Source organism: Anopheles stephensi, unplaced genomic scaffold, assembly GCF_013141755.1.
Source record: "Anopheles stephensi strain Indian unplaced genomic scaffold, UCI_ANSTEP_V1.0 ucontig281, whole genome shotgun sequence".
NCBI lineage: Eukaryota > Metazoa > Arthropoda > Insecta > Diptera > Culicidae > Anopheles > Anopheles stephensi.
In genome coordinates, this window is record NW_023405215.1 from 126,364 (window position 1) to 140,745 (window position 14,382).

The following is a 14,382-nucleotide window of genomic DNA, read 5'->3' on the forward strand; positions in this document are numbered from 1 at the left end:
ACTTCATTTAAGGAACTTCGCCTAAAACTAAACCTTTTCGTCCAAAGAACCATCCCATCCAAGGGTCTCAGTCAACCAAGGGATTTTGTTTTGAAAAATTAGGATGTTTCCCCCACGAGTCTCCTCTAGTCAGGATACGTCACTGCAGTACACTAATGACTAACAAATGGAAAGCAATCAAAATTCCTGTATTTTCTTATTTTCCTCTGTTTCCATCATGCTAGCTTTTCATTTATTACTTTTTAATGCCCACACAACGCTCACACGAAACGAAACACCAGTAAACACTGTAGTTATGGTCGATTACTTTAAAAACAAAACAAAACAAAAAAATCGAATTTAAAACACTTCCTGAATGGTTTGCTTCATTGAATGTTTGCACGACATGGGAATGTAACGTAAGTGACACGCGACAACAAAAAGCACACTCACCCTGCACCGTGCGCATACACGAAGCAGCAGCGTTCACTAATTAACACCAAGCGTTGAAGTAATAGCAATTTAATAAGCGCTTGCTGTTGGTTTGCGTGACCGGTTGGGGATTGATTAGGAACTGCTCTTTTAAAGTACCGCTCTGTTTTGGTTCTTGGCTCATATTTTGGTTTTGTTACAAAAAAACTACGGCTCTCGATGCAGAGTGTCAAAACGAGCAGCGTTGGCTTGCCCGTGATTGCATACTTTGGTTTGCTTTAATTATGCTACCCGCTGACCTAATTACAGTCCCACCAGGTAATAGTTCAATTTAAGTTAGGTGAAATTAAATTTTAAATACATTGTTTTTTCGTGCGTTACCTCTCGATTTTTTAATCGCTCTTCCAAAAGGGCAAGGGCGCATTGTGATACACCCGAAAAACATGTGTGCTTTAATCACCTGCTTTCCCAGAGTGCCGGTTGCACATAACCAAACACCCTGACCTTTCCATCCAAATTAACCGCACCAGTGTGTAAACACACATCCAACGCGCACATCTAATCGCGCACATCATCGTCGGGTTCGTGAGAATCGTGTCACGGCATGTGTAATACAATTCAGACACGCTGATAGTCAGCTTATGATGGGTTTGTTTTTCTAACTGCCATTAAGCTGGTGGACCGATGGTGAGAAAGAACAAATGGGACAAAAGAGATGTAATGGGTTTGATTAAACATTCGATTAAGGGTTGGTTTGAAGCTTGATTGCTGACAATGCAACAGCGCTACCGTCCAGCACCACATTTGCACATTGGGAATACTGTGTTAGTGTTTTAAATCAAGACACTACCACACACAAGTGAATGTGAATGTTTTATCGCACTGCCAGACTCGGCAAGGTTGTACACCGATTTAAATACCTAAAACGTACATGTTTTATTCCTTCCTCTGATTCTACCACTGCCAGCTAGCAAGCAGCCACAAAGGACTTCCTTAATGTGCTTTGTACTGTCCGAGCTGGAAGTTGTCTTACCAACCGGTCAGCTATCGTGCACCGTGGAAGCCGGTTAATTAACTCTGCTGGAAGCCCTTTCATGCGCACAGTTCAGCAGCTCAGCATCCCCAGGTTGGTTTTTATCGTTTGCTAGCGCATAACCCGTTTTTGGACGAGTTTTAAGCTTGCAATAAACTGTACCGGGGGGAAGGTATGTTAAGGGATGATGGGAGCGATTTGGGTGCGGGATTGCAACAAGAAGCGTACAGAACGGTTCATGGTGGTGCACTGTGTTTTTTGTTTGTTTTTTTGTTGCATCTTGTTCCCTCGACCTTCCACAATGCTCTCACTCTCACTTTCTGTGGTTCTGCTGGTCAGTTAGTGGGCTGTGGGGAGGGCAGCGTTGGGCGGCGTTCAATCAGTGAACCGTTTACTGCAAGTGCAACCTTCCAGCGTATTCGTACAGTGAGCGAACATGGAATTCGTACTCGTATTAGTAATCTGTTTATACTATTACGGAAATTTTAAATATAAAGTAGTAAATTACATGAAAAATATTTGAGAACAAAAAACTTAACTTTAAACAAGATAGTAGCAAAAATAGAATGAAAATTAAATAAAACGAATGTTATAGATAAATTGAAAATTTAAGCGAAAGAAAATAAATGTTGGGTATATGTATACAAGTGGGGCGGTCTGATGGCCGAGGCGATAACGGCGCCCGTCTTCACACGGCAGGACCGGTGATCAAATCCCTTCCAGACCGCCTCCTCGTACGTAGGGCTGACTACTTTGCTACGGGTAAATTCAAGTCACAGAAAGCCAGAAATGGCAGGCCGAGACCTCTCGAGGTTGTAGTGCCAAGGAAAAAAAATATGTATACAAGACAACACGAGAAAAATGAATAAAAATATATAAAGAGAGCAAACTATTTTAAGTATAAGGATAAACTATAAAATAAAATATAAGAAGCATAACGCTGTTGTTACAATTGTTTCGTGAAAAAAGATTATAAATTACGATAACAAATAATAAAACACAATATTCAAAAAAGCAATTTAATAAGACTGAAAATAGTAAATAAAAACAATGAAACGACTAGAAAGGCAAAGATAAATTTAAAATAAACAAAAACGGAAATAAGGTCAAATGTTTAGAAATAGTAGAAAATCTAAAATTTCAACAGTTTTGGATATATCTTTACAATATTACATACTAATTTATAAAATTTACAAATCATTTATCCCAACCTAACATATACAAAATATTACTAATATTCCTACATTCCTGTATATAAACAATTTTTTTCATATTTTTTACTATATCGTGAATTAAATAAGCAAATTCTTTCGAGAAGAACAATGCTATATGAAAATAAAACAAAAAGTAAAACCATGATCATCATAAATATTTATCCATTCCTTGTACCAATGCATCTCCCACCAACTGTAGCGCAGCAACATACACCACACACGCTCACCCAGCAACGCCGTGCAGACGCACATACATCGCGCGGTTTTCTTTTCGTGGCTTCGCGTGGCTGTATGCTGCGTTACATCCCCACCCAACGCAACCCGGCCGGCAGCCCAAACGCAGGCAAACAAGAGAAAGAGATCAAACAGGGCTAAAATTTAACGTTCGACCAACGTTGCACAGTGGCTCAGTACGCTACCCGTCGCCGAACCAGTCGCACGGCCCAGTCACCTCAAGCAAAACGCAACCGCAAACGTGTGTGTGCCCCGAGGAAGTGTCCGATCGATCGTGTACCAATTTCTTCGGCTCCTCACTTGGCGTTGCGTTCAAGTCTCCCAGTGGACTTCATTTCGTGTGTGCATTGAATCTTGTGAACCAAGCCTCCAGCAAAAAGCAAAACATGGCCAACAAAGTGAGTGCAAACAACAGAGTGCGTGTGTGTGATGAAGATTTTTTTAGAGTGTTCTAAGTGAAAAGAAAAATTTCGGTTGATTCAATTTGTTGTTATTTGCTAATCTCGTTAGATGATAGCGATCGTATTTTGGATGGATGGTTGACTGAATCTCCAAATTGGGTCATGATCCAGTTTCATGGTTTCGGTTTTTGCAGATAGATAAACTTTATACGGTGATTCAGTCAATGTCCGATGGTGAGCTCTCGCCGTTGGGCCTTATATGGACCTAATAAAACGCCTGGTGGACGACGGTGTTACGCAAATCTGAAAACCCCAAGCCAAAATGGCATTTTGCGGCATTTCTTGTGCGAGATTTGCTGTGGAGGCCAGAGTTGCCAAAGGTGGTGGTGGCTCTACGATCGTACACGGGGATTGTTTTGGAGCGAATGGCATTAAATAAGCTGAGCTCATACTGCTGGTTGCGCTGTGATGTGTTACGACGTAACGTGACAGGGTTTTAGGGGGCGTTAAAAATTGTTTGAATGCATTAGAGAACAGATAGATACATCAAGTGGTAACGGTGAAAGGATTGTTTTGAGATATTTAATTGAGTTTTTACTATTTTTAGGACGTAAAAAAGACATCAAATTGCTCTCGCAAAGTTGCTCCATTGGAGTTCTTACGAAAACAAATGTGAACAGCGTGCATGGCTCAACAGATTTCATTTAAACTCAGAATGTAGAGCATGTCCAGCGTATAAATGCCAGCGTTTTTTTCTGTAATTTCCTTGAACATGTTTATTGATGCAAACATTTCTTACACCGCAACGAACATTACTCTTCCGTTCCGTCCAGCGTCCAACCATAAAGGAACTTTATTTCATTCAATCGCATTACCACAATTCGAGTAAACACATTCTCGGTCCGGATCCTGGTTAATATTCACGAGAAATGTACTTCGACTCGAATAACGCAACCAAAAAGGCTACCGAACGTAAATCAGAAACATTTCATCCTTACGTTTGAAGTTTGGACTCACACACACACACACATGTACCTCTCCATCAGTCTCTCGTTGCAATTAATTAAACAAGGTTTTCACTCAAGCGACTGACCATTAAGTGGCACAAATATTCCGAGCTGCAAACGGACCCTCGATCGAGTGCCGTGCCCTGCCCGGTCGCTACCTCACATTTACAGTTTGGCGAAATTGTCCTATGCACTCGGTCGACGGTTTCCCGACGCTCACCCGCAGTTCGCTTCCGGTGCAACGGATAAAGTAAAATTAAAACATGAGACACAATTCACCACGCTGGACGCCGGTAAAACTTTACCGACAGACAGACAGCGCATCCTTGTGTGTGGGTTGCGGTTGGCCGGTTTGCTGGATGCTGGAAGCGTCCGAGATTTTGTGCCGTTTCGGTGGAATCGTCAAATTCGAGCCAAATAAAATCTCAACCACTTGCCGGGGACTGGTGGTGGTGGTCAGGAAATGGTTGACCGATGTGGAAACTTTTTTTTACGATTCATTCATTCACTCATTTTATAGGGGGAAGGTTTGCGAGTGGAAGATGGAACGAGGCATCGGGGCGGGAAATTAATTTTCCAAAATGACACGAATGTAACTGGGCGAGGGAGGGGTTTTTTGAAACGGGAAGTCAATTGGCCGGAAAAAATTACCACTATCGGCCACTGGATGAATTGTCACACTGGTGGAAGGATTTGGAGAATGGATGTGGAGGCTGGAAAATGTTGTGTGTGTATGTATGTTCAGCATCATTTAATTTCGTTCGCTCTCGAGGATGGCGCGTTCAGTCAATTAATGCTGCGATGGCACCAGTCACGTAACCTTGTGGTGAAGCGTTGGAGGAGGATTTCCTCCTGGGAGACTGGGTGTTTGTGTGAAATGGGAGCAATCCAAAGAAAATTGTTCGAGTAGCTTTGCGCCTTGTATGGGACATAGATTTTAGATGAAATAGTAAGACATAATTTGAAACACAGCTTAAGGTGCCTGTATACTTTAGCAATCAGTCTTTGATTACATGTTAAATGTATCTTATAAGATGAAACGGGTTCTTAGACTAATGGTAGACAAATAAACTAAAATGAACCCCAGAATTTACCCATTGGAAACGATACTTCTAATTTTCGATTAGCTCAATCCAGCTGAAAGCGTCATTGAGCAGCAGTATAATCTACTGCCCTTTAGCGCTGATGCTGTTTCGTGCATTTGCTAATGTGCGTCAAAGAAAAAAATAACTAGACAAACAAATGTTCCGCTCTTAGTAGTCAGCATGCTGTTTCAAATTTAAAGACTATATCTTATGCTTGCTCCTGCGACATGCAAAAATTCTCCTTTAAAGATGAATTTACCCGTAGCGTGATAGTCTCCCTACGGTGAGACGGTACGGATGGCAATCAATCGCCGGTCCCAACGTGAACAAACATGCATTTCACTCTCCTCGGCCACCGGGTCCCTAAATACAGTATTCAGAACATAGAATCAATATTGCAACCAGTATTTCCAGCAAAAAGTTGACCAAACAAATATTTAAGGAATACATGTAATATAGTAAATCCAAATTTGAAGTTTACCAGTATTTGTAAAATAAATAAGCTTATTTATTTCATATAAAATATGTTATGTCGTCATTGGGGCCCAGCATGCCACATATTGGCCACAGCACAAATCAATCACAGGGGTTTCCAGTCTGTACAACAAGTGTGTCGAAGTACAAAACAAAAAGAGAACTTGAACGTTTATGAGTGGAGAAACACTGCCTCTCTCTATTTAGTTATGGGACTATTTAGTTCTGTTATAATCAATATAAATTAACAGCATCAGCAATAGCCACGAAAGCCCGAGCAGCGATCAAATTCAAGTCATTGTAGCTTTAAGAGTCCAATTTCGTAAGAACTTTAATGTAACTCAATAACGGCTGCCCGACAGGTGTTGCAATCGTGTGCTGACACCTTAATGCGTTTAGAGCAACCAACATGTTCATTAAATAATTTGATTAAATTAAGCTTCATTCAACTTTCCTTCCGTCCCTTCCCGTACCGCCCTTGCAGCTTATCACCAGCCAGTGCATCCGATTCGGAGCCATCGCGATGGTGCTTTGTGCATTGCTCACCATCACACCCTGCAGCGCCCGTCCCGCCATCGAAGGGGACGAGTCGGTAAGCATTCAGGAAATCGTGACCCACCCACACACACACACACACGCGCGTGCAAACGGCTAAAACTTTGTCTTGCTTTACTTGTTGTCTAGACTGACGGTAAAATTGTCAATCAGAGTGCAAACATCAACCTGCCCCGGTCGAGCATACTGGACAACATATTCAACGTAAGTTTCTAAGCTGGTCTGCGTGTGCAGCGTGTCTTACCGGTCAACCCGCCACTGACCTTACCGTCCCCTCCCCGGAAACAGATCCCAATCCAAACGCTGAAGGCCGTTAACGATCTGGTGCAGAGCATTGCCGGAAATTTGCAGCAAGCCGGTTCCGGCACCTACTTCCGGGCACGGTCCACCAGCAACGTGCGCAACATAAACGTCAACGTGGACGACGAGGAGAACGAAACCGACGAAGGGAAGAAGAAGGCTGAGAAGAACTAAAAGCTGACAGAAGAAAAAAAATAAACCCAGCATGCCACCAATCGGGTGTTGCGTTCGAGGTTTTTGCATCGACAGGGCCGCTAATTGCATTCATCGGTTCGAGCAGAAGAGGCAACTGCATCGGGTGGTGCGCAACACACACACACACACACATACGCATGTTGGGTTTTGCACGTAATTGTTATTATTACTGGCGTAATTGTAAATACTGTAAGTAAGTTCTGTGATCGATCGCGAGGGTTCTTCGGATGGGCCGCGATGGCGATGGCGTTCTAAGTGCCAGAGCAGATCGGTAGCGTATTTGAATGATGGTATGCTTTAGTGGGCTTTTTGTAGTTTGGCTCAACAATAAAATTCGCCGTATCATCTGATTACCGCCGTGTGTGTTTCAATCGAAGTCAAAGATGTCAAGGTGTCGGGTTTTGAGTGGTAGTTTCGGTTGTACGCCGGAGAACACTGTGGATTAGAAGTTGTGATTCGTAGATTCGACAGTTAATTACTGTGTGTGCGAACTGGGGTTCACCTTGTGGGATGTACGAGAGAATACAATCAACCACGTGCGTCAGTTGGAAGGTTATTGCTGTATTAACACTTCAGCACCAGAATGCTGTTGAACCGTGGGTCTCCAATTACGCGCTAGCTCGCTAAGGGGTTAGGTGTTTTGAGGTTTTGAGTTGATCCACCGATAAAAGCTTGCTGAACTTCGGTTCGGTAATTGAAACATTGAAAACTTCTTTTGAAGTGGGTGAAGGAACTACTACCCAACGAAGTAAATGTCATTTCCATCGTGTTACGGAACTTACGGGCGATGAAAAACGTGTCAATAAAATATTATAGTAAGTGGTTCTCGGAAATGTTTTCTAACGCACAAAAGCAACCTTCTTCTAAAGTGCATCACCGTATCGACAACGACTGCAGCAATGCAGTTTCACTTGCATTTCTCGTAAACTGCACACACACACACACAAGAGCATGATGCATCAAACGATCGGTCGGTGGTTTATGTTGCTTTTCTACCATTAGCCATGGGCAGCCCCATAAGCACCATTGCAATGGTGCATACAAGAAATTGCATCAAGTGCATCGAACCATTAACCTCGTGACGGTTTCTCTCGCACCTTCTCTCTCTCTCTCTCACACACACACACACTCTCTGGCTCTCTCGAGCAAAGTTAATACTTCGATCGACGTTCGGTTGTAATGATGGCCGAAGGTCGTGCAATCGGTGGAAAAATCTACCCCTTTACCACCCCCTGTAATCCTTTCCCCAGGTACGGAAAGAATGACGCCGATGGGTATGGGCACAAGGGAGATGGAGAGCGAAAAACCAACATTTTGCGGTTCAACCCACCCAAAGCTTAGCGGTTTCACCCCGGAAGGGAGTGCATCGAACTGCATCGGATTTCGTGCCATAAACCAATTTTGCAAACCAAAAAGATGAAAGAAAAATTAAGTCATACAGGTCGTCGTATGCGTGAGCGAGTGTTTTGTTGTTGTTGTTGTGTGTGACGCCGTCGGTGGAAAAAGTTCGTTGACATGTCATTACACTGAGCATGGAACGGGGGCATTATGCACCCGTCAACAAGACGGGAAACCTGAAAAAGCAGCACGGAGCGAACGTTTCTTTCCGCTTAATATGCAATTTCTTACTGCTAAAGAAAAAGCACTGCTCTGCCTGTGGGAGTCTGCATCCGGAAAATGGAAAACAAACAAAGTAGCGGAAAGCGTCGTTGTGCTGCAGAAGGGCAGGAGTCGTTGGTTGCTGGATGCAACAACGGTTCTGTTCTCTTTGTCGTGGTTTGATGCCCTGGAACAGGATGCTGCTGTTGTGTTGCAGTAGTACTCAACAAAAAGCACATAAATAAATGCACAACGATGCTCTCTTACCCACACATACATACATACAGAATTGAAAGCACCTGGCTGGGGCTGATGGCAGTTTAAATGGCGTACTATTATTGCGTATTGTTTCCGGTGCATTTTATTCGTCAACAAATGCAGACAAACATACCGACACACGTAGGGGAGTTTATCTGTATTGTTTACGGTTGTTGTTGTTTTGCGTATGTAAAGTGGCGATTTACTGCAGGATACGATGCTTTGACTTCAAACATCACAAGCTACCGGAACAAATGTATGAATTTGTCATGATGATCAACGAAAACAGTCTTGTATGAATACCGGGCACGAGAAGATCCAGACGGTTTCATTGTACTTGGACAATTTGTGTTTATATTTTTAGTCTTATAGAATGGCGTGTCTCTATAGTTGTATGTGTGTAATGAGTCCAATTTTATACGGTAAGTAACGAAAATCCTGTAAATTGAGGATGCTTAGATTAATGATTCTTTTGATCCTTATCTTTGGTTGTAATAACAGTTGTTGGTCATTTTATAGCTCAGACCTATAAGAAGAAAACAGCCAAAGTTTCAGAAGGACGTTTTTAGAGTAATGTTGCAATATTTCTTAGTACTGTCGGGGTTACTGGAGTTAAGGAAGCCATCCATTGCAAATCAATATATTCCGGGGATGCTGTAATATATATAGAACAAAACTCATTTTTGAAGCTTGTAGGCACATAGCAGAGACCGGTCCAGGTGCTCAGCAGGATGTTAGTCGGGAGAACCATATTATTACTGGTGAACCTGGCTTCATACTGTAGCGGTGGTTATGATCTTATTGGGAGTACATGCTGCCGCGACAGGCAGTAGATCACCGTTGGAAACTGGAAGAATCTCATTAGCTCTTCGGTAACCGATGGTGATCGTAAAGCTTAGACGTCCGACAACCCTCACACAAGTTGTCACAGCACGACGCCGTAACGGATTGCTCATGCAAACATCGCCTATACCATTCATTTCCAATGTCATACCCCCGCTGATAATCTGGGAATATTTGGCGAAAGGCTCATGGAGGTTTGAGTCGGTACGAATCTGACTCCCCCTAAGTTTAACCTTTTACTAGTTTTAAGTAGATTGTAAGTTCGTATGTGCAGCCAGCAGGCAGGCTTTACGTAAAATATATAAATATATAAATTAATAATTTTATATCAAAGAGTGTGAGATTCAATCTAACGTCTAATATTCGAAATAGCATCTGAAGAAGTTTTAAGATTTAACGGAAGATTTAAGAGGAAGGCGAAGAACCTGATTGCTGCAATTAGTTCCTAAGAAGAATATAAACTTCGACGATCAAGAAGAATCTATCTACATATGAAACATACCATCAGAGTTCTTTACAGTCTCTCTATAGTCTTGAACATCCTGGAAATCCGTTCCTGCGTTCCTGATGGACGTTAATGGTCCTTCAATTTTGTAGAGGCTATTGCTAGAGATTTTTTTATTTCGTACGATTTGTTTATGGAATGAAAACTCCTATAGCTGGAACTTGTTATGCTTGAGGAAGGTATTTGTCAGAAGAAGAATACTGATAACTTGAACGCTATTAAACCATCAACTGGATTTCAGGATCTTTTGATGAAGAAAAACACTCTCATTTGATCCAACACACGATTGAATAAAAGAGGGAAAACAAAGTGCATTAGTGGATGGCAGTGCAACAACTTCACCGAGCTTCAACTGAAAGAGTAAACGTTTGGAGTAACGTGGCTAAGGAAAATGCGTATTGTGTAACAAGCAGAGCAGAACATTTTGTGTCGATGGATAGATTGAATTACGATCAGCCAAACCGAATACTGTGTAAAAGAATCAGAAGTTTGTCGGTCACCTGTCCATAAAAAGTGCATCCAAGGATGATGTTTTCAACTATGTGTCCAAAGATCCTGTTCAAGAGAAAGGAAATCAATTGGATGAATTGGAAAACAAAAAGCAATCTATAACTGAAGATCTTTAATGGTAAACTCATAAAATGAATTGAATCACAAAAAAATAACTCAACCTACCATAAAAATCCAAAATATTTAATTGAGTTAAAAGTGCATAAAAGAAAGGTTTTGTCGATGAAAATAGCAAACCTTTTTTTCATTTTTGATAACGAAGCAATTATTTGGCTCTCTCTCGAAGCACGCGTTACCGGCTGTGAGTGGGGTACACATTTCATCAAATCATAAATCACTACCGACGATACCGCAAACGTAACGTACAACATTCCTCTCGATGGGTTTCCCAAAATTCGTAAACAAAAGCAAGAAAGCAATGGGAAAAAACAATTGCAGGGCAGTGCGTACAATATCTGCGAACTGATATAAATCGTGCAGTAATTAAGCGATAACCCATTCAAGCGAAAGCAAACAAAGCACAGAAAATACATTTTCCGCTTGCCGTGCCATTGATGTCCCGATTTTGGCGATTTTTTTTTCGCGAACATCAAACCCAATTTGCTCTGTGTGGGTAAGTGTGAATGGGTGTTATTGTATTTAGTTCCTTTCATTCTCACTCCCTTTCAACACCCGTTCGGCGAGAACTGTCTGGTGTTTCCCGAAAAACCACCAGACCAATTGAAAATCCACCACCACGCTTGACGCCCAACAGTCGGTGTGCTGCCCCACCATTTAAAGCCGGCTGGGTTATACACATAGGTGTTTAACACAAAAAACAACAACAAATACATTCAACACAACAAAGCAACGAGAAAATACTGTAGGTTAAAACAAAAAGTGCCAGTGAATATGCAGTGGCATGCTCCGGCACAAGGCACCGATTCCGTGCAAAACACTCGATTGTACTGGTGAAATTCAAAACTATTCCCAGCATACTTCACCACTTTCGCTGTGCAATGAGTGCGCGAGGCATGGAAGTTAGTGTGGCAGGTGAGTGGTGACTCGTTGAAATGAACAAAACAGGGAGGAAAAAACACTACCAGCACTAGTAGTAGCACTCAACGATAATTCAACGGTGAGCGCTGCAAGTGCACCTGAATTTGGAAACTTTCCATGAGTGGCTCATGCCCGACTACGCGTTTCAGTAACGTGCACAGGGTACGGCACGTGGCCCAGTTGCATCCCGGCTTTTCTTTCCTTGCCCGTGTGGATGCGTGTGGAGCGAGCAAAAAAGAGGGGAACAAAAAAAAAACACCAAAAGGTGTAGTAAAGTTTTCGGATCCGTAGTTTCGGCCGGATAAAATATGATGCGGTTTAATTAAATTTCCAAAGTTCTCGAACCGTTTCAGGTGGCCTGGAAGCTTTACCGAATTACAACAATGCACACACACACACTGGTTACTGCCAAACAGAACAATGGTGGAACAAGCACATCATTTAACAGAAGTGTGATCGGCGTGTTTGTGAGCGTGTACCGTTTGTAATGAAATGGTTTTTGGGCGAAAGATTGGTTTAGTTGTAAATGTGATTAATTTTCCTTGTTTAATTGTTGATAAGAACATTCAATGGAACGATTGGCGTTTGATTTCTAAATCGTGCAAGTTGGCACTAAACTTGAGTACAATAGTTCATAGATATTACAAACAGTTAGGAGCTGGTAGAAATTGCCATAAATCATTTGCATAATGGCATTCACAATATTGCCGCATTCAAATATTAAATTGAATGTCAGCTTCATGCTCATTGGAAATTGAAATCCAATTTGAATATATACATTCAAAATTCCACAAAATTGAAGGTAACAAAGCACCTTCAAAGGGTTTACATCGATATCAATTCCACAATGGCTTAATATCGCTTTGCTCGGTTTTGAAAACACATTGTTCGGCCAGCTACAATGCTGCCGCTGCATTACTGCACCACCATAATGCCATTACGATCGTTTCTGCCGGAATCGAAAAGGTTACACTGTTAACAAATGGTACGCGCAAATCAATTAATACACATGGTTTCATACGAAAGAGCATTCCTGGCAGCGGGTACTATTACGCTGCATCGCGATCAGTTCATTAGGGATAGGGGGTTTTCGTATGGGTAGAAAGTTACCGAATAATAGCGCACAGTGCGAGCTAATAGAGCGGTACGCGATCAGTTCCGATTAACCTTTGTTCTTTACCGTGTATTGGGTATTGCGGTGGAATAGATTGGCTGTACAGTGAGTGCGATGAAGCAGCGGAGTAGTTGATGCTGATGAGTATTGGGAAGGTTAAGTAAAATGAAAACCTTTGTTTGGTAGAAGCGCATTTGTGGGCTATTCTGAGAATGTATAGCCTGGATTAAAACGTCTTCCTAAAATGCATACTGCAAGGTGAAAACGGTTTTAAATTAAGCCTGTTTATCACGTTGTACAAAGTATAGTATAAATTTAGGCGTTTGACAGAAATGATTTCTTTCCAGGTTTTCTAAGCAGCAAAAGCCTCTACCGCTGTTTTAAGGTAACATTTTAAGAACTGAATTTTCGTGATTTTTCTCAGTTTTTCATGCTTTAGTACAATAAGCGGTACAACTGTAACGCTGGTATGTAGACTATATAAACCTATGTCTCTCGTCATTTTTCTTTCACTAGACGTGTGAATGAAACGAACCAAAGATGTACAGCATTATCTATCAAATCACATGTTGCGTAGTCGCTTTTCCTCTTTTTTGTATTTTTTTACTAATTCTAGGGGTTTTTTTTATTAAAAATATAATAATGTAATGTAATTAAATAAGAAAGAACAATTTAGTATCACGATATATCAAGAAATATTGAGGAGCATGCTGTAGACTTTCCAGCATTATTTATAAAATGAAAAAAACTCTTTTCAAAAGAAGTAAATGTGATTGTATCCTCAATTTTTTTCCACGAAGACCTGATAATATAAGTGAAAAACAGTTCATGTAATTTAAATAGAGAAACTAACTTTTTTGTAATAGTTTTTAGCTATAGAGGAAAATTGAAAATTGAGGTTATAAATTATAACTAGTGGCATTCCAGCCGAGTCATGAGTACATGAATAGAAAGAAAGACTGCGAAATAAAGGCAAGTATGACTTCATTCTTAAGATCCATTAATCATTATGATCCCTAAGTTTTGAATACTGGACAAACAGGACTCTGAGTATGCTGAGTTGGATCATATTCTGTGTGTTTTATATTAAATTGATGTGTTTTATATCAACTGAGAGAATACTAAATTGAACTTTATTTTGAAATTTGTGCACAAAACATGTAGGATACGAATTACACATCTGTTTTGCAATCTTACAGGAGCTTTGCGATTCTTAATACACGAAAACGACGACTACCAGTGCCCTTAATGGTAACGTTCCCAAACGTCCAAAGAATAGCATAACTTTAGGCATATTCAAAAATATCTTCAACCACAGCAACAATCCTGACTCCTTTACGATTAACTTTAAATTAAATTTTACTAAAAATTTAAGAACACTCTAGCGTCACCGAAAAACTCCATCCAGCATTACATTTTCTGACCTACATCCACCAATTGTCTCATTAAGGATGCAGACGGATCCGACAATTTGCGCCCCTTTACGACGCGACCGGTCTTATTCGGAAGTTGCAGCATAGTAAACATATTTTATTGATCGAGAGGTAGTAAATCTTTGCATTAAAACCAACGAGCGCTACCATCGGTACCGAGCATTAAACCGGTG

The 14,382-nt window shown here is 41.2% G+C and overlaps 1 protein-coding gene across 1 annotated transcript; it reads left to right on the forward strand.

Moving 5' to 3' along the window:
- The first annotated feature begins 3,052 nt into the window (after positions 1–3,052).
- LOC118516341 lies at positions 3,053–7,260 on the forward strand. The gene is made up of 4 exons (XM_036062152.1): positions 3,053–3,290; positions 6,344–6,451; positions 6,544–6,618; positions 6,703–7,260. Exons 1-4 carry the CDS (start codon positions 3,279–3,281, stop codon positions 6,886–6,888), a joined length of 381 nt encoding a protein of 126 aa, XP_035918045.1. The 5' UTR covers positions 3,053–3,278; the 3' UTR covers positions 6,889–7,260.
- Positions 7,261–14,382: the final 7,122 nt, after the last annotated feature.